The 20,200-nt window shown below is 56.4% G+C and overlaps 1 protein-coding gene across 1 annotated transcript; it reads right to left on the bottom strand.

The window, feature by feature from the left end:
- Positions 1–1,695: 1,695 nt before the first annotated feature.
- LOC139241251 (poliovirus receptor homolog) lies at positions 1,696–18,098 on the bottom strand. The gene is made up of 4 exons (XM_070869900.1): positions 17,985–18,098; positions 11,902–11,967; positions 6,350–6,709; positions 1,696–3,643 (listed from the first exon to the last, which is right to left on the bottom strand). Exons 1-4 carry the CDS (start codon positions 18,079–18,081, stop codon positions 3,522–3,524), a joined length of 645 nt encoding a protein of 214 aa, XP_070726001.1. The 5' UTR covers positions 18,082–18,098; the 3' UTR covers positions 1,696–3,521.
- Between the last annotated feature and the right edge of the window lie 2,102 nt (positions 18,099–20,200).

Below are 20,200 nucleotides of genomic sequence, written 5' to 3'. Positions count from 1 at the left end.
TACTGAGAGAGTGCCGTACTGTCGGAGGGGCAGTACTGAGGGAGTGCCGTACTGTCGGAGGGGCAGCACTGCGGCAGCGCTGCACTGTTGGAGGGGCAGTACTGAGGGAGCCCCACACTGTCGGAGGGGCGGTACTGAGGGAGTGCCGCACTGTCGGAGGGGCAGTACTGAGAGAGTGCCGTACTGTCGGAGGGGCAGTACTGAGGGAGTGCCGTACTGTCGGAGGGGCAGTACTGAGGGAGTGCCGCACTGTTGGAGGGGCAGTACTGAGAGAGTGCCGTACTGTCGGAGGGGCAGTACTGAGGGAGTGCCGTACTGTCGGAGGGGCAGCACTGCGGCAGCGCTGCACTGTTGGAGGGGCAGTACTGAGGGAGTGCCGTACTGTCGGAGGGGCAGTACTGAGGGAGTGCCGTACTGTCGGAGGGGCAGTACTGAGGGAGTGCCGCACTGTCGGAGGGGCAGTACTGAGGGACTGCCACACTGTCGGAGGGGCAGTACTGAGGGAGTGCCGCACTGTTGGAGGGGCAGTACTGAGGGAGTGCTGTACTGTCGGAGGGGCAGTACTGTAGGGAGTGCCGCACTGTCGGAGGGGCAGTACTGAGGGACTGCCACACTGTCGGAGGGGCAGTACTGAGGGAGCGCCGCACTGTCGGAGGGGCAGTACTGAGGGAGCGCCGCACTGTCTGATGAGACGTTAAACCGAGGCCCCGTCTGCCCACTCGGGTGGATGTAAAAGATCCCACGGCCACTATTTGGAAGAAGAGCAGGGGGAGTTCTCCCCGGTGTCCTGGGGCCAATATTTATCCCTCAACCAACATCACTAAAAACAGACGATCTGGGTCATTATCATATCGCTGTGTGTGGGAGCTTGCTATGCGCAAATTGGCGTTTCCCACATTACAACAGCGAGCGCACTTCAAAAAAAGCCCTTCGTTGGCTGTGAGGCGCTTTGGGAGGTCCTGAGGGAGTGAAAGGCGATATAGAAATGCAAGTACTGTTCTTTTGATTCAGGAGACGTAGAAATCTTCCGCAGTTGTATCGCAGGTCAGCACGATGGTGGGAATCTCCACCAGTGAAGATTTTACCCAGTCCATTCAGTCCCACGTTCTGTTTTGTTCAACAATTCCACATGTGTGTGCAAGGCTTCAGCGAAAACATCGACAGCAAAACCATAAAACTTTGGACTTCCAAGTTTTGGACATTGTTTTTAACTTTGCTGTTACTGCAGAAGAAACTGGAGAAATACCACCAACGATGTCTCCGCAAGATCCTGCAAATCCCCCGGGAGGACAGACGCACCAACGTTAGCGTCCTCGACCAGGCCAACATCCCCAGCATCGAAGCACTGACCACACTCGACCAGCTCCGCTGGGCAGGGCCACATTGTCCGCATTGTCCCAGACACGAGACTCCCCAAAGCGAGCGCTCTACTCGGAACTCCTTCACGGGCAAACGAGCCAAAGGTGGGCAGAGGAAACGTTACAAGGGACCACCCTCAAAGCCTCCCTGATAAAGTGCAACATCCCCCACCGACACCTGGGAGTCCCTGGGCCAAAGACCAGTCCGCCCTAAGTGGAGGGAGTGCATCCGGGAGGGCGCTGAGCACCTCGAGTCTCGTCGCCGAGAGCGTGCAGAAACCAAGCGCAGGCAGCGGAAGGAGCGTGCGGCAAACCAGTCCCACCCTCCCCTTCCCTCAACCACTGTCTGTCCCACCTGTGACAGGGACTGTGGCTCTCGTATTGGACTGTTCAGCCACCAGAGAACTCACTTTGGGAGTGGAAGCGATTCCGAGGGACTGCCGATGATGATGTTGACTGCCGAAGGGGTCAGACAGCAGGACTTGGGACAGGTGCAAACATGTTCCACGGGAATACACATCAGGTGGGCAGGAATGAACCAATGGCAGGAAGATGGTTGATGAGTGGGGAGGGCCCTTTGTCATGTAACGAGAACCCATCAGTGAGCGATCAGGACGATTGGTCGGTGCTCTAGACACTAAGGAAGTTTTTCAACCACCCAGGAACAGGCCAGTTGATAAAGAAGTCACCCAAAGAGGTGGTTTTTTTTTGCTCATCCAGTTGTATTGCATGAGGCAAAGGACTAACTATTGGCGTGAGAGGAAGTGTTTCTGCAGGTATAACAGCGGCAGTTTTGGCTGCCATCTCTCTCTCTCTCTCCTCTTCTGCGCTTGCTTGCTTCGTTCAATGCACTCAAAGACCGAGCACTGCGCCTGGGACAGAGAGAAGACTCCACCATCTATGAGCAAAGAGAGCCGCGATATTTCGACAGGATAGCTGACCTTGACACTGGACTGGAATACCACAGATTGGTAGCGAGGGGATTTGAGTATAGGAGCAGGGAGGTCTCACTGCAGTTGTACAGGGCCTTGGTGAGACCACACCTGGAATATTGTGTACAGTTTTGGTCTCCTAATCTGAGGAAGGACATTCTTGCTATTGAGGGAGTGCAGCGAAGGTTCACCAGACTGATTCCCGGGATGGCAGGACTGACATATGAAGAAAGACTGGATCGACTGGGCTTATATTCACTGGAATTGAGAAGAATGAGAGGGGATCTCATAGAAACGTATAAAATTCTGACGGGACTGGACAGGTTAGATGCAGGAAGAATGTTCCCGATGTTGGGGAAGTCCAGAACCAGGGGTCACAGTCTAAGGATAAGGGGCAAGCCATTTAGGACCAAGTTGAGGAGAAACTTCTTCACTCAGAGAATTGTGAACCTGTGGAATTCTCTACCGCAGAGAGTTGTTGAGGCCAGTTCGTTAGATATCTTCAAAAGGGAGTTAGATGTGGCCCTTACGGCTAAAGGGATCAAGGGGTATGGGGAGAAAGCAGGAATGGGGTACTGAGGTGAATGATCAGCCGTGATCATATTGAATGGTGGTGCAGGCTCGAAGGGCCGAATGGCCTACTCCTGCACCTATTGTCTATGTTTCTATGTTTCTATGATACTGAACCAGAAGATACAGCTCATTGGGAGAAGCAGTGAGTAAACCAGAGGGGTAATTGGTGAGCGTTTATCACAACCCACACATCTTTAAGAAGGGGTGTCGTGTGTCTAACCAAAGCCTTAGGGGTTTAGTGGGGAGATATTTGCACGGATTGTAAGCGTACGCACAATTCTGTTCGACAGATTCGGCGGTGCTCTATTGATCAGAGCAGAGGGTTTTAGACGTGGGTACTTTGCGTTCGGGACCTGTTCAGACGGGCCCAACTGTGTGTTGTACTGCGTTTGTTTGCTTTACACCAGTAGGGTGTGTTTTACTGGGTGCAGGTGTGTGCTTTAACTTGAATAGAAGCATTGTGATGATTCAGAGCGAAAGATCTGTCTATTACTGTATATTATTGTTCACCACTGTAATTCCGGTGTGTCGAACTATTGCAAGTGGGGAGATTCGAAACCACCAGGGCCAAAACCACTTGCATGTGCGAGACAAATAGGGTGAGCGGGGGGGCAGAGAAGTGTGGCCCAAAGGCTTCGCTGTTACGTGAAGAGAGTCTTCAGAGAATCTGTTCAGCTCTCGACTTTGTGATCCGATACCATACCCCGAACACAAGGAGCACAAACGTCTTCAGCAGCAAGAGGATATAGAGAGCCACCAGTTCCTTGGGAGGGTCTGGAGCTGAAGGGAGAGAATGAAGAGATATTGAATAACAGATACCCGGGAGTTCAGGGGTTTATATATAAAATAACAGGTACCCGGGAGTGAGTTACAGGCTGGAATCTAATCGAGGGGTTCGGGGGGTTTATATATAAAATAACAGGTACCCGGGAGTGAGTTACAGGCTGGAATCTAATCGGGGGGTTTATATATAGAATAACAGATACCCGGGAGTGAGTTACAGGCTGGAATCTAATCGAGCGGTTCGGGGGGTTTATATATAGAATAACAGATACCCGGGAGTGAGGTACAGGCTGGAATCTAATCGAGGGGTTCAGGGGTTTATATACAGAATAACAGATACCCGGGAGTGAGTTACAGGCTGGAATCTAATCGAGCGGTTCGGGGGGTTTATATATAGAATAACAGATACCCGGGAATGAGTTACAGGCTGGAATCTAATCGAGGGGTTCGGGGGGTTTATATATAGAATAACAGATACCCGGGAGTGAGTTACAGGCTGGAATCTAATCGAGGGATTGGGGGGTTTATATATAGAATAACAGATAGCCGGGAGTGAGTTACAGGCTGGAATCTAATCGGGGGGTTCGGGGGATTTATATATAGAATAACAGATACCCGGGAGTGAGTTACAGGCTGGAATCTAATCGAGGGGTTCGGGGGGTTTATATATAGAATAACAGATACCCGGGAGTGAGTTACAGGCTGGAATCGAATCGAGGGGTTCGGGGGGTTTATATATAGAATAACAGATACCCGGGAGTGAGTTACAGGCTGGAATCTAATCGAGGGATTCGGGGGGTTTATATATAGAATAACAGATAGCCGGGAGTGAGTTACAGGCTGGAATCTAATCGAGGGGTTCGGGGGTTTATATATAAAATAACAGATACCCGAGAGTGAGTTACAGGCTGGAATCTAATCGAGGGGTTCGGGGGGTTTATATACAATAACAGATACCCGGGAATGAGTTACAGGCTGGAATCTAATCGAGGGGTTTGGGGGGTTTATATATAGAATAACAGATACCCGGGAGTGAGTTACAGGCTGGAATCTAATCGAGTGGTTCGGGGGGTTTATATATAGAATAACAGATACCCGGGAGTGAGTTACATACTGGAATCTAATCGAGGGGTTCGGAGGGTTTATATATAGAATAACTGATACCCGGGAGTGAGTTACAGGCTGGAATCTAATTGAGGGGTTCGGGGGGTTTAAATATAGAATAACGGATACCCGGGAGTGAGTTACAGGCTGGAATCTAATCGAGAAGTTCGGGGGTTTATGTATAAAATAACAGATACCCGGGAGTGAGTTACAGGCTGGAATCTAATCGAGGGGTTCGGGAGGTTTATATGTAGAATAACAGATACCTGGGAGTGAGTTACAGGCTGGAATCTAATCGAGGAGTTCGGGGGTTTATATATAGAATAACGGATACCCGGGAGTGAGTTACAGGCTGGAATCTAATTGAGGGGTTCGGGGGGTTTAAATATAAAATAACAGATACCTGGGAGTGAGTTACAGGCTTGAATCTAATCGAGGGGTTCGGGAGGTTTACATGTAGAATAACAGATACCCGGGAGTGAGTTACAGGCTGGAATCTAATCGAGGGGTTCGGGGGTTTATATATAGAATAACAGATACCCGGGAGTGAGTTACAGGCTGGAATCTAATCGAGGGGTTCGGGGGTTTATATATAGAATAACAGATACCCGGGAGTGAGTTACAGGCTGGAATCTAATCGAGGGGTTCGGGAGGTTTACATGTAGAATAACAGATACCCGGGAGTGAGTTACAGGCTGGAATCTAATCGAGGGGTTTATATATCGAATAACAGAAACCCGGGAGTGAGTTACAGGCTGGAATCTAATCGAGGGGTTCGGGGGTTTATATATAGAATAACAGATACCCGGGAGTGAGTTACAGGCTGGAATCTAATCGAGGGGTTCGGGGAGTTTATATATAGAATAACAGATACCCGGGAGTGAGTTACAGGCTGGAATCTAATCGAGGGGTTCGGGGGGTTTATATATACAATAACAGATACCCGGGAGTGAGTTACAGGCTGGAATCTAATCGAGGGGTTCGGGGGGTTTATATATATAATAACAGATACCCGGGAGTGAGTTACAGGCTTGAATCTAATCGAGGGGTTCGGGAGGTTTACATGTAGAATAACAGATACCCGGGAGTGAGTTACAGGCTGGAATCTAATCTAAATTGGACAATGTAGTCTGATATTATCTTTGGTATGAGATTTACGAGGGTGATCCCAGAACTGAGAGGTTATAACTATCAGGAAAGGCTGGGGCTCATTTCTCTAGAGAAGAGAAGGCTGAGGGGTGAACTGATGGAGGTGTGTAGATTATGAAAGGGTTCGATAGGGTACACGTAGAGAAGATGTTCCCACTTGTGGAGGAGATCAGAACTAGGGGCCATCAATATACGACAGTCACTAATAAATCCAATGGGGAATTCAGGAGAAACTTCTTTACCCAGAGAGGGGTGAGAACGCGCGTTGTGTGCTGAAAACCGGCTTTTGCCATGCTTTCCTGGGTCCGTACACACTCCGTCCGCACCCAGCAATGTTGGGATTTCTGGGCCATGATCTCGATTACTCTCTCCGCAGATGCTGCCCTGGACCCGCTGAGTATTTCCAGCACGTTTCTGTCTCTTTTGCGTTTGTATTCAGAGCCCACTTACCGGACACGATGAGTGTCGTCCCGTTGCCCCAGAGGGAGATGTGGTTCCCTTGCGCATAGGTGGATGCCAGGCAGTGGTAGATGTTGGAATCGTTGGGTCGGAGACGTTGGATACGCAGGGACAGGTCCAAGCCGCTCTTCCCGTCCACCAGCGACACCCGACCCCAGTACTCCGAGTCTCGGGAGTCCGGGAAGATGATGTGTTCCTCCCTGCGGCCCCCGCCCACAGACCAGTACGTGTAGATGACCTCGAACCGATGGTCGGCCGGCCGCAGCTCGCAGGGTAAGGTCACATTGCCACCGCTCGGAGCCCGCACTCTGGGGGGCCACTGCACCACGACGGAGGAGCCCGGAACATTCTCTGCAACACAAGGGAAGGCAACGGCACGTTAACCCAAGGGGCAGTGTTTGGACTCTCACTTCGGGCCGGCTGTGTGTCGCTCCCTGAGAACAGAGGGCGTGTCGGACACGGGGAGGGGCCGTTAGACCTGGGGCTCCCCACCTTCTCCCCGTATCCCCCAACCCCACCCTCTCCCCGTATCCCCCAACCCCACCCTCTCCCCATATCCCCCAACCCCACCCACTCCCCGTATCCCCCAACCCCACCCTCTCCCCGTATCCCCCAACCCCACCCTCTCCCCGTATCCCCCAACCCCACCCTCTCCCCGTATCCCCCAACCCCACCTTCTCCCCGTATCCCCCAACCCCACCCTCTCTCACTATCCCCCAACCCCACCCTCTCCCCGTAACCCCCAACCCCACCCTCTCTCAATATCCCCCAACCCCACCCTCTCCCCGTATCCCCCAACCCCACCCTCTCTCAATATCCCCCAACCCCACCCTCTCCCCGTATCCCCCAACCCCACCCTCTCCCCGTATCCCCCAACCTCACCCACTCCCCGTATCCCCCAACCCCACCCTCTCCCCGTATCCCCCAACCCCACCTTCTCCCCGTAACCCCCAACCCCACCCTCTCCCCGTGTCCCCCAACCCCACCCACTCCCCGTATCTCCCAACCCCACCCTCTCCCCATATCTCCCAACCCCACCCTCTCCCCGTAACCCCCAACCCCACCCTCTCCCCGTATCCCCCAACCCCACCCTCTCCCCATATCCCCCAACCCCACCCTCTCCCCGTAACCCCCAACCCCACCCTCTCCTCATATCCCCTAACCCCACCCTCTCCCCGTAACCCCCAACCCCACCCACTCCCCGTATACCCCAATCCCAACCTCTCCCATATCCGCCAACCCCACCCTCTCCCCGTAACCCCCAACCCCACACTCTCTCAGTATCCCCCAACCCCACCCTCTCTCAGTATCCCCCAAACCCACCCTCTCCCCGTATCCCCCAACCCCACCCTCTCCCCATATCCCCCAACCCCACCCTCTCCCCATATCCGCCAACCCCACCCTCTCTCAATATCCCCCAACCCCACCCACTCCCCGTATCCCCCAACCCCACCCACTCCCCGTATCCCCCAACCCCACCCTCTCCCTGTATCCCCCAACCCCACCCTCTCCCCGTATCCCCCAACCCCACCCTCTCCCCGTATCCCCCAACCTCACCCACTCCCCGTATCCCCCAACCCCACCCTCTCCCCGTATCCCCCAACCCCACCCACTCCCCGTATCTCCCAACCCCACCCTCTCCCCGTATCTCCCAACCCCACCCACTCCCCGTATCCCCCAACCCCACCCTCTCCCCGTGTCCCCCAACCCCACCCTCTCCCCGTATCCCCCAACCCCACCCTCTCCCCGTATCCCCCAACCCCACCCTCTCCCCGTGTCCCCCACCCCCACCCTCTCCCCGTGTCCCCCAACCCCACCCTCTCCCCGTATCCCCCACCCCCACCCTCTCCCCGTGTCCCCCAACCCCACCCTCTCCCCGTAACCCCCAACCCCACCCTCTCCTCATATCCCCTAACCCCACCCTCTCCCCGTAACCCCCAACCCCACCCACTCCCCGTATACCCCAATCCCAACCTCTCCCATATCCGCCAACCCCACCCTCTCCCCGTAACCCCCAACCCCACACTCTCTCAGTATCCCCCAACCCCACCCTCTCTCAGTATCCCCCAACCCCACCCTCTCCCCGTATCCCCCAACCCCACCCTCTCCCCATATCCCCCAACCCCACCCTCTCCCCATATCCGCCAACCCCACCCTCTCTCAATATCCCCCAACCCCACCCACTCCCCGTATCCCCCAACCCCACCCACTCCCCGTATCTCCCAACCCCACCCTCTCCCCGTAACCCCCAACCCCACCCTCTCCCCGTAATCCCCAACCCCACCCACTCCCCGTATCCCCCAACCCCACCCTCTCCCCATATCCCCCAACCCCACCCTCTCCCCGTATCCTCCAACCCCACCCTCTCGCATATCCCCCAACCCCACCCTCTCCCCGTAACCCCCAACCCCACCCTCTCTCAATATCCCCCAACCCCACCCTCTCCCCATATCCCCCAACCCCACCCTCTCCCCGTATCCCCCAACCCCACCCCCTCTCAATATCCCCCAACCCCACCCCCTCTCAATATCCCCCAACCCCACCTTCTCCCCGTATCCCCCAACCCCACCCTTTCCCCATATCCCCCAACCCCACCCTCTCCCCATATCCCCCAACCCCACCCTCTCTCAGTATCCCCCAACCCCACCCTCTCTCAGTATCCCCCAACCCCACCCTCTCTCAGTATCCCCCAACCCCACCCTTTCCCCATATCCCCCAACCCCACCCTCTCACCGTAACCCCCAACCCCACCCTCTCCCATATCCCCCAACCCCACCCTCTCCCCGTGTCCCCCAACCCCACCCACTCCCCGTATCCCCCAACCCCACCCTCTCCCCGTATCCCCCAACCTCACCCTCTCTCAATATCCTCCAACCCCACCCTCTCCCCGTATCCCCCAACCCCACCCTCTCCCATATCCCCCAACCCCACCCTCACACCGTAACCCCCAACCCCAGCCTCTCCCCGTATCCCCCAACCCCACCCTCTCCCCGTAACCCCCAACCCCATCCTCTCCCATATCCCCCAACCCCACCCTCTCCCCCTATCCCCCAACCCCACCCTCTCCCATATCCCCCAACCCCACCCTCTCACCGTAACCCCCAACCCCACCCTCTCCCATATCCCCCAACCCCACCCTCTCCCCATATACCCCAACCCCACCCTCTCTCAATATCCCCCACCCCACTCTCTCTCAATATCCCCCAACCCACCCTCTCAATATCCCCCAACCCACCCTCTCTCAATATCCCCCAACCCCACCCTCTCCCCGTATCCCCCAACCCCACCCACTCCCCGTATCCCCCAACCCCACCCTCTCCCCGTATCCCCCAACCCCACCCTCTCCCCGTGTCCCCAACCCCACCCTCTCTCAATATCCCCCAACCCCACCCTCTCTCAATATCCCCCAACCCCACCCTCTCTCAATATCCCCCAACCCCACCCTCTCCCATATCCCCCAACCCCACCCTCTCTCAATATCCCCCAACCCCACCCTCTCCCCGTAACCCCCAACCCCACCCACTCCCCGTATCCCCCAACCCCACCCTCTCACCGTAACCCCCAACCCCACCCTCTCTCAATATCCCCCAACCCCACCGTATCCCCCAACCCCACCCACTCCCCGTATCCCCCAACCCCACCCTCTCCCCGTATCCCCCAACCCCACCCTCTCCCCGTGTCCCCAACCCCACCCTCTCCCCATATCCCCCAACCCCACCCTCTCCCCATATCCCCCAACCCCACCCCCTCTCAATATCCCCCAACCCCACCTTCTCCCCGTATCCCCCAACCCCACCCTTTCCCCATATCCCCCAATCCCACCCTCTCCCCATATCCCCCAACCCCACCCTCTCTCAATATCCCCCAACCCCACCCTCTCCCCATATCCCCCAACCCCACCCTCTCCCCATATCCCCCAACCCCACCCTCTCCCCATATTCCCCAACCCCACCCTCTCCCCATATCCCCCAACCCCACCCCCTCTCAATATCCCCCAACCCCACCTTCTCCCCGTATCCCCCAACCCCACCCTCTCCCCATATCCCCCAACCCCACCCTCTCTCAATATCCCCCAACCCCACCCTCTCTCAATATCCCCCAACCCCACCCTCTCACTATCCCCCAACCCCACCCTTTCCCCATATCCCCCAACCCCACCCTCTCTCAATATCCCCCAACCCCACCCTCTCCCCATATCCCCCAACCCCACCCTCTCTCCATATCCCCCAACCCCATCCTCTCTCCATATCCCCCAACCCCAGCTATCCAGCGTCTCCCCAAGATGGGTGGATGGAGGTGTGATACAGATCATCCATGACCTTATTGAATGGCGGAGCAGGATCAAGGGATGGGATGGCTTGCTCCTGCTCCTGTTTAAGCATGTAATAACAAGAATTAGGAGCAGGAGTCGGCCATTGGGCCCCTCGAGCCTGCTCCGCCATTCAATCAGATCACGGCTGATCTTCGACCTCAACTCCAATTTCCCGCCCGATCCCTCGAGCCCAAAAATCTATCGATCTCAGCCTTGAATATACTCAATGACTGAGTCTCCACAGCCCTCTGGGGCAGAGAATTCCAAAGATTCACCCCCCTCCGAGTGAAGAAATTCCTCCTCATCTCAGTCCTCAATGGCCGCCCCCTTATCCTGAGACTGTGTGACCCCTGGTTCTAGACTCCCCAGCCCGGGGGGGGAAACACCCTCCCTGCATCTACCCTGTCAAGCCCCCTCACAATCTGGTGTGTTTCAATGAGACCCCCTCTCTTTCTTCTAAACTCTTGGGAATATCGGTCTTGTTTACTCAATCTCTTATGTTCTTATGCTACAACTGTACAGGGTATTGGCGAGGCCACACCTGGAGTACTGCGTGCAGTTTTGGTCTCCGTATTTAAGGAGGGATATACTTCCACTGGAGGCAGTTCAGAGAAGGTTCACTCGGTCGATTCCTGAAATGAGGGGGTTGGTCTTATGAGGAAAGGTTGAGCAGGTTGGGCCTCTAGTCATTGGAGTTTAGAAGAATGAGAGGTGATCTTATTGAAACATATAAGATACTGAGGGGGCTTGACAAGGTGGATGCAGAGAGGATGTTCCCACTGATGGGGGAGACTAGAACTAGGGGGCATGGTCTTAGAATAAGGGGCCACCCATTTAAAACTGAGATGAGGAGGAATTTCTTCTCTCAGAGAATTGTAAATCTGTGGAATTCTCTGCCCCAGAGAGCTGTGGAGGCTGGGACATTGAATATATTTAAGTTGGCAATAGACAGATTTTTGAGCGATAAGGGAGTGAAGGGTTATGGGGAGCGGGCGGGGAAGTGGAGCTGAGTCCATGATCGGATCAGCCATGATCTTATTAAATGGCGGAGCAGGCTCGAGGGGCCGAATGGCCGACTCCTGCTCCTATTTCTGATGTACTTGTGTAATTTCTCCTCGTAAGCTAATCCCTCGGCGATAACTCGCTGAAGTTTTATGTCGATACACTGCTCCATCTCCACTTTCACATACTGGGGAGACGGGTTCTGAATATTCTCAATACAGGAACTTACCGAGACAGAGAAGCAACGTAATCAGAGACGGCAAGAGATTGTCCATCGCACACCGCAGGAATACCCCTGTAACCCAAAGACAAACCGTTTCATAGTCAACAAACCTTCGAAAACATCTCGAGCCGCCACAACAACAAATCGCATTTATATAGTGCCCTGTAAAGTCCCAGCGCACTTCACAAGAGAGTAAATCAAACAGAATTTGATCCCGAGCCCCATAAGGAGATATTAGGGACAGGCGACCAACGGGTTGGTCAAAGAGGTGGGTTTTAAGGAGCGTCTGAAAGGAGGAGAGAGAGGCGGAGAGGTTCAGGGAGGGAGTTCCAGAGCTTGGGGCCCAGGCAGCTGAAGGCACGGCCACCGATGATGGAGCGATGGGAATCGGGGGATAGGCAAGAGGGCAGAATTGGAGGAACACAGAGATCTGGGAGCGGTGTAGGGGCTGGAGGGGGTTACAGAGATAGGGAGGGGTGTAGGGGCTGGAGGGGGTTACAGAGATAGGGAGGGGTGTAGGGGCTGGAGGAGGTTACAGAGATAGCGAGGGGTGTAGGGGCTGGAGGGGTTACAGAGATAGGGAGGGGTGTAGGGGCTGGAGGAAGTTACAGAGATAGGGAGGGGTGTCGGGGCTGGAGGGGGTTACAGAGATAGGGAGGGGTGTAGGGGCTGGAGGGGTTACAGAGATAGGGAGGAGTGTAGGGGCTGGAGGAAGTTACAGAGATAGGGAGGGGTGTAGGGGCTGGAGGGGTTACAGAGATAGGGAGGTGTGTAGGGGCTGGAGAGGGGTTACAGAGATAGGGAGGGGTGTAGGGGCTGGAGGAGGTTACAGAGATAGGGAGGGGTGTAGGGGCTGGAGGGGGTTACAGAGATAGGGAGGTGTGTAGGTGCTGGAGGAGGTTACAGAGATAGGGAGGGGTGTAGGGGCTGGAGGGGGGTTACAGAGATAGGGAGGGGTGTAGGGGTTGGAGGAGGTTACAGAGATAGGGAGGGGTGTAGGGGCTGGAGGAGGTTACAGAGATAGGGAGGTGTGTAGGGGCTGGAGGGGTTACAGAGATAGGGAGGTGTGTAGGGGCTGGAGGGGGGTTACAGAGATAGGGAGGGGTGTAGGGGCTGGAGGAGGTTACAGAGATAGGGAGGGGTGTAGGGGCTGGAGGAGGTTACAGAGATAGGGAGGGGTGTAGGGGCTGGAGGATGTTACAGAGATAGGGAGGGGTGTAGGGGCTGGAGGAGGTTACAGAGATAGGCAGGGGTGTAGGGGCTGGAGGAAGTTACAGAGATAGGGAGGTGTGTAGGGGCTGGAGGAGGTTACAGAGATAGGGAGGGTGTAGGGGCTGGAGGGGGGTTACAGAGATAGGGAGGGGTATAGGGGCTGGAGGAGGTTACAGAGATAGGGAGGGGTGTAGGGGCTGGAGGGGGTTACAGAGATAGGGAGGGGTATAGGGGCTGGAGGAGGTTACAGAGATAGGGAGGGGTGTAGGGGCTGGAGGAGGTTAGAGAGATCAGGAGATAGATCGACTCTCGTATCTCTTTACTCCTCTACAGATCCTAATACTTCACCATGAGGAAAATATTCCAAGATCTCTTGAGAAAGATGAGAAGATGCAACGGTGTGAGCCGAGGCACAGTGGGTCACACTCTCTCTCGCTCTCGTCTGAGTCAGACGTTCGTGGGGTCGAGCCCCTGCTCCAGAGACTTGAGGCCCATAATCCAGGCCCACACTCCCCCGGTGCCAGTACTGAGGGAGTGCCGCACTGTCGGAGGGGCAGTACTGAGGGAGTGCCGCACTGTCGGAGGGGCAGTACTGAGGGAGCGCCGCACTGTCGGAGGGGCAGTACTGAGGGAGTGCCGCACTGTCGGAGGGGCAGTACTGAGGGAGCGCCGCACTGTCGGAGGGGCAGTACTGAGGGAGCGCCGCACTGTCGGAGGGGCAGTACTGAGGGAGCGCCGCACTGTCGGAGGGGCAGTACTGAGGGAGTGCCGCACTGTCGGAGGGGCAGTACTGAGGGAGCGCCGCACTGTCGGAGGGGCAGTACTGAGGGAGTGCCGCACTGTCGGAGGGGCAGTACTGAGGGAGTGCCGCACTGTCGGAGGGGCAGTACTGAGGGAGTGCTGCACTGTCGGAGGGGCAGTACTGAGGGAGCGCTGCACTGTCGGAGGGGCAGTACTGAGGGAGAGCCGCACTGTCGGAGGGGCAGTACTGAGGGAGTGCCACACTGTCGGAGGGGCAGTACTGAGGGAGCGCCGCACTGTCGGAGGGGCAGTACTGAGGGAGCGCCGTACTGTCGGAGGGGCAGTACCGAGGGAGCGCCGCACTGTCGGAGGGGCGGTACTGAGGGAGTGCCGCACTGTCAGAGGGGCAGTACTGAGGGAGTGCCGCACTGTCGGAGGTGCCGTCTTTCGGATGAGACGTTAAACCGAGGCCCCGTCTGCCCTCTCGGGTGGATGTAAAAGATCCCGGGGCCACTATTTGGAAGAAGAGCAGGGGGAGTTCTCCCCGGTGTCCTGGGGCCAATATTTATCCCTCAACCAACATCACTAACACAGACGATCCGGGTCATTATCACATTGCTGTGTGTGGGAGCTTGCTGTGCGCAAATTGGCATTTCCCACATTACAACAGCGAGCGCACTCCAAACAAAGTGCTTTATTGGCTGTGAGGCGTTTTGAGAGGTCCTGAGAAGGGCAAAGCCGCTGTGAGAATGGATGTCTTTTTTGTGAAGTGGATGAACTCACACTTGCTCCCTGTACTGAACTCCCTCTGCCACAGAGAAGCTGGGTGGCCAGGCCCTCAAATCCACCACCAAGCTCATGGTCTACAGGGCTGTCGTGATACCCGCCCTCCTGTATGGCCCAGAGACATGGACCATGTACAGTAGGTACCTCACCCCCAGCTCATGGTCTACAGGGCTGTAGTGATACCCGCCCTCCTGTATGGCTCAGAGACATGGACCATGTACAGTAGACACCTCAAGTCACTGGAGAAATACCACCAACGCTGTCTCCGCAAGATCCTACAAATCCCCCGGGAGGACAGACGCACCAACGTTAGCGTCCTCAACCAGGCCCAACATCCCCAGCATCGAAGCACTGACCACACTCGACCAGCTCCGCTGGGCAGGGCCACATTGTCCGCATGTCCCCAGACACGAGACTCCTCAAAGCGAGCGCTCTACTCGGAACTCGTTCACGGGCAAACGGGCCAAAGGTGGGCAGAGGAAACGTTACAAGGGACCACCCTCAAAGCCTCCCTGATAAAGTGCAACATCCCCACCGACACCTGGGAGTCCCTGGGCCCAAAGACCAGTCCGCCCTAAGTGGAGGGAGTGCATCCGGGAGGGCGCTGAGCACCTCGAGTCTCGTCGCCGAGAGCGTGCAGAAACCAAGCGCAGGCAGCGGAAGGAGCGTGCGGCAAACCAGTCCCACCCTCCCCTTCCCTCAACGTCTATCTGTCCCACCCTCCCCTTCCCTCAACGTCTATCTGTCCCACCCTCCCCTTCCCTCAACGTCTATCTGTCCCACCCTCCCCTTCCCTCAACGTCTATCTGTCCCACCCTCCCCTTCCCTCAACGTCTGTCTGTCCCATCCTCCCCTTCCCTCAACGTCTATCTGTCCCACCCTCCCCTTCCCTCAACGTCTATCTGTCCCACCCTCCCCTTCCCTCAACGTCTATCTGTCCCACCCTCCCCTTCCCTCAACGTCTATCTGTCCCACCCTCCCCTTCCCTCAACGTCTATCTGTCCCACCCTCCCCTTCCCTCAACGTCCGTCTGTCCCACCCTCCCCTTCCCTCAACATCTATCTGTCCCACCCTCCCCTTCCCTCAACGTCTATCTGTCCCACCCTCCCCTTCCCTCAACGTCTATCTGTCCCACCCTCCCCTTCCCTCAACGTCTATCTGTCCCACCCTCCCCTTCCCTCAACGTCTATCTGTCCCACCCTCCCCTTCCCTCAACGTCTATCTGTCCCACCTGTGACAGGGACTGTGGTTCCCGTATTGGGCTGTTCAGCCACCTCAGGACTCGTGTTAAGAGTGGAGGCGAGTCTCCCTCGATTCCGAGGGACTGCCGATGGTGATGGGGTGAAATATGAAGGGGACAGCGATATTTAATCGTGTGTGTTACAGGAGCTGCAGTGTGGTACTCACAGTAACAGGACTGGACAATCTACTGTCTTGGTTAACCAAATCCTCTCTGTCCACACAATGGTTTCAGGGACTTTCAGAACCTGTGACTCATTCAGCAGAGGTTATTCTAAGAGAGTGATGTTTGCGAGATCTAACTTTAGACTGGAATCTTCATGGCATCAATCGAATAAGTGTCTGTTTACGTGTGATCGCAAACTCCACGCTCAAAGATAAAACTCACTCGGAACAGGCAGAACACGAGAAAAAAGTTTGTAACTAACCAGGCAGCTCTTTCAAAGACCTGGCACCAGAACGAAGGGACCAATGGCCCCTCCTGTGCCATGTTGTTGCATTTCAATAGCGCCACACACATCCCTAATCTTTTCCAAAGCGCCTCACAGCCAATGTAGTAGCTTGCTTGGAGTGCTCTCACTGTTGTATTGTGGGAAATGCCAATTTGCGCACAGCAAGATCCCACACACAACCAATGTGATAATGACCCGGATCGTCTGTGTTAGTGATGTTGTTTGAGGGATAAATATTGGCCCCAGGACACCGGGGAGAACTCCCCCCGCTCTTCTTCCAAATAGTGGCCCCGGGATCTTTTACATCCACCCGAGAGGGCAGACGGGGCCTCGGTTTAATGTCTCATCCGAAATACGGCATCTCCGACAGTGCGGCGCTCCCTCAGTACCGTCCCTCCGACAGTGCGGCGCTCCCTCAGTACTGTCCCTCCGACAGTGCGGCGCTCCCTCAGTACTGTCCCTCCGACAATGCAGGGTTCCCTCAGTACTGCCCCTCCGACAGTGCAGCACTCCCTCAGTACCGACCCTCCGACAGTGCGGCGCTCCCTCAGTACTGCCCCTCCGACAGTGCGGCACTCCCTCAGTACTGCCCCTCCGACAGTGTGGTGCTCCCTCAGTACTGCCCCTCCGACAGTGTGGCGCTCCCTCAGTACTGCCCCTCTGACAGTGCGGCACTCCCTCAGTACTGCCCCTCCGACAGTGCGGCGCTCCCTCAGTACTGCCCCTCCGACAGTGCGGCGCTCCCTCAGTACCGCCCCTCCGACAGTGCGGCGCTCCCTCAGTACTGCCCCTCCGACAGTGCAGCGCTCCCTCAGTACTGCCTCTCCGACAGTGCGGCACTCCCTCAGTACTGCCCCTCCGACAGTGCGGCGCTCCCTCAGTACCGCCCCTCCAACAGTGCGGGGTTCCCTCAGTACTGACCCTCCGACTGTGAGGGGTTTCCTCAGTACTGCCCCTCCGACAGTGCAGGGTTCCCTCAGTACTGCCCCTCCGACAGTGCGGCACTCCCTCAGTACTGCCCCTCCGACAGTGCGGCGCTCCCTCAGTACCGCCCCTCCAACAGTGCGGGGTTCCCTCAGTACTGACCCTCCGACTGTGAGGGGATTCCTCAGTACTGCCCCTCCGACAGTGCAGGGTTCCCTCAGTACTGCCCCTCCGACAGTGCGGCACTCCCTCAGTACTGCCCCTCCGACAGTGCGGCACTCCCTCAGTACCGCCCCTCCGACAGTGCAGGGTTCCCTCAGTACTGCCCCTCCGACAGTGCGGCACTCCCTCAGTACCGCCCCTCTGACAATGCAGGGTTCCCTCAGTACTGCCCCTCCGACAGTGCGGCACTCCCTCAGTACTGCCCCTCCGACAGTGCGGCGCTCCCTCAGTACAGACCCTCCGACAGTGCGGTGCTCCCTCAGTACTGCCCCTCCGACAGTGCGGCACTCCCTCAGTACTGCCCCTTTGACAGTGCGGTGCTCCCTCAGTACTGACCCTCTGACAGTGCGGCGCTCCCTCAGTACTGACCCTCCGACAGTGCGGCGCTCCCTCAGTACTGCCCCTCCGACAGTGCGGCGCTCCCTCAGTACTGACCCTCCGACAGTGCGGCGCTCCCTCAGTACTGACCCTCCGACAGTGCGGTGCGGCAGACAAACTGATTCCAGTACTCACGCTGAAGGAGATAAACAGGTCCGTGAGTCTGATCCCAGAAGGGGAATGTCTCCTGACCGCTCTGCAGGGAAATTCTGGAGATCCAGCTCTCCCCCATCCTCCTGCCTGTCAGAGGCTATTGGGCAAATGAACCACAACTTCCGCCGTTTTATATTCACTTCCTTCAAATACTTTGCCGAAGCTGATTCAATCTGCTTTCAAAATGACTATTGGGTCAACTCAGGATCCTAACCCGTTTATGTGTATATTCTCTCGACCCAGCATGTGTTAGCGGGGGCTCAGTGGATTGAAACCTCTCTCTCGCCTCCAAGTCAGAAGGTTGTAGATCCAAGCCTCCACTCCAGAGATTTAACCCCCATAATCCTGTCTGACACTCCCCCGGTGCCAGTACTGAGGGAGTGCCGCACTGTCGGAGAGGCAGTACTGAGGGAGTGCCGCACTGTCGGAGAGGCAGTACTGAGGGAGTGCCGCACTGTCGGAGGGGCGGTACTGAGGGAGCCCCGCACTGTCGGAGGGGCAGTGCTGAGGGAGTGCCGCACTGTCGGAGGGGCGGTACTGAGGGAGCCCCGCACTGTCGGAGTGGCAGTACTGAGGGAGCGCCACACTGTCGGAGGGGCAGTACTGAGGGAGTGCCGCACTGTCGGAGGGGCAGGACTGAGGGAGTGCCGCACTGTCGGAGGGGCAGTGCTGAGGGAGTGCCGCACTGTCGGAGGGGCAGTACTGAGGGAGTGCCGCACTGTCGGAGGGGCAGTGCTGAGGGAGTGCCGCACTGTCGGAGGGGCAGTACTGAGGGAGTGCCGCACTGTCGGAGGGGCAGTGCTGAGGGAGTGCCGCACTGTCGGAGGGGCAGTACTGAGGGAGCGCCGACACCTGGGAGTCCCTGGGCCCAAAGACCAGTCCCGCCCTAAGTGGAGGAAGTGCATCCGGGAGGGCGCTGAGCACCTCGAGTCTCGTCGCCGAGAGCGTGCAGAAACCAAGCGCAGGCAGCGGAAGGAGCGTGCGGCAAACCAGTCCCACCCTCCCCTTCCCTCAACGTCTGTCTGTCCCACCCTCCCCTTCCCTCAACGTCTATCTGTCCCACCCTCCCCTTCCCTCAACGTCTATCTGTCCCACCCTCCCCTTCCCTCAACGTCTATCTGTCCCACCCTCCCCTTCCCTCAACGTCTGTCTGTCCCACCCTCCCCTTCCCTCAACGTCTATCTGTCCCACCCTCTCCTTCCCTCAACGTCTATCTGTCCCACCCTCCCCTTCCCTCAACGTCTATCTGTCCCACCCTCCCCTTCCCTCAACGTCTATCTGTCCCACCTGTGACAGGGACTGTGGTTCCCGTATTGAACTGTTCAGCCACTTCAGGACTCGTGTTAAGAGTGGAGGCAAGTCTTCCTCGATTCCGAGGGACGGCCTATGATGATGATGATGATGATGATCTGATCATGGACTCAGCTCCAGTTCCCCGCCCGCTCCCCATAACCCTTCACTCCCTTATCGCTCAAAAATCTGTCTATCTCCGCCTTAAATATATTCAATGACCCAGCCTCCACAGCTCTCTGGGGCAGAGAATTCCACAGATTCACAAGAAGAAATTCCTCCTCATCTCCGTCCTGGCTGGGAAGTCTGGAACAAGGGGTCACACAGTCTCAGGATACGGGGTAGGAAATTTAGGAGCGAGATGAGGAGAAACGTTCTCACTCAGAGGGTGGTGAACCTGTGGAATTCTCTACCACAGAAGGCTGTGGAGCCCAAGTCACTGAATATATTTAAGAGGGAGAGAGCTAGATTTCTAGACACAAAAGGCATCAAGGGGTATGGGGAGAAAGGGGGAATCTGGTGTTGAGATAGAGGATCAGCCATGATCATATTGAATGGTGGTGCAGGCTCGAAGGGCCGAATGGCCTACTCCTGCTCCTATTGTCTATGTTTCTATGTAAATGGACAGCCCGTTATTCTGAAACTATGCCCCCGAGTTCTATATTCCCCCACGAGGGGGAAACATCCTCTCTGCATCTACCCTGTCCAGCCCCCTCAGAATCGTATACATAGAAACATAGAAAATAGGAGCAGGAGCAGGCCATTCGGCCCTTCGAGCCTGCACCACCATTCAATAAGATCATAGGTGAATGATCAGCTCAGTACCCCTTTCCCGCTTTCTCTCCATACTCCTTGATCCCTTTAGCCGTAAGGACCACATCTAACTCCCTCTTCAATATATCCAATGA

The sequence above is a fragment of the Pristiophorus japonicus genome, unplaced genomic scaffold, assembly GCF_044704955.1.
Source record: "Pristiophorus japonicus isolate sPriJap1 unplaced genomic scaffold, sPriJap1.hap1 HAP1_SCAFFOLD_1000, whole genome shotgun sequence".
Classification (NCBI taxonomy): domain Eukaryota; kingdom Metazoa; phylum Chordata; class Chondrichthyes; family Pristiophoridae; genus Pristiophorus; species Pristiophorus japonicus.
The sequence above is the reverse complement of the archived record's forward strand: the minus strand, read 5'-3'. Positions and strand labels throughout refer to the sequence as shown.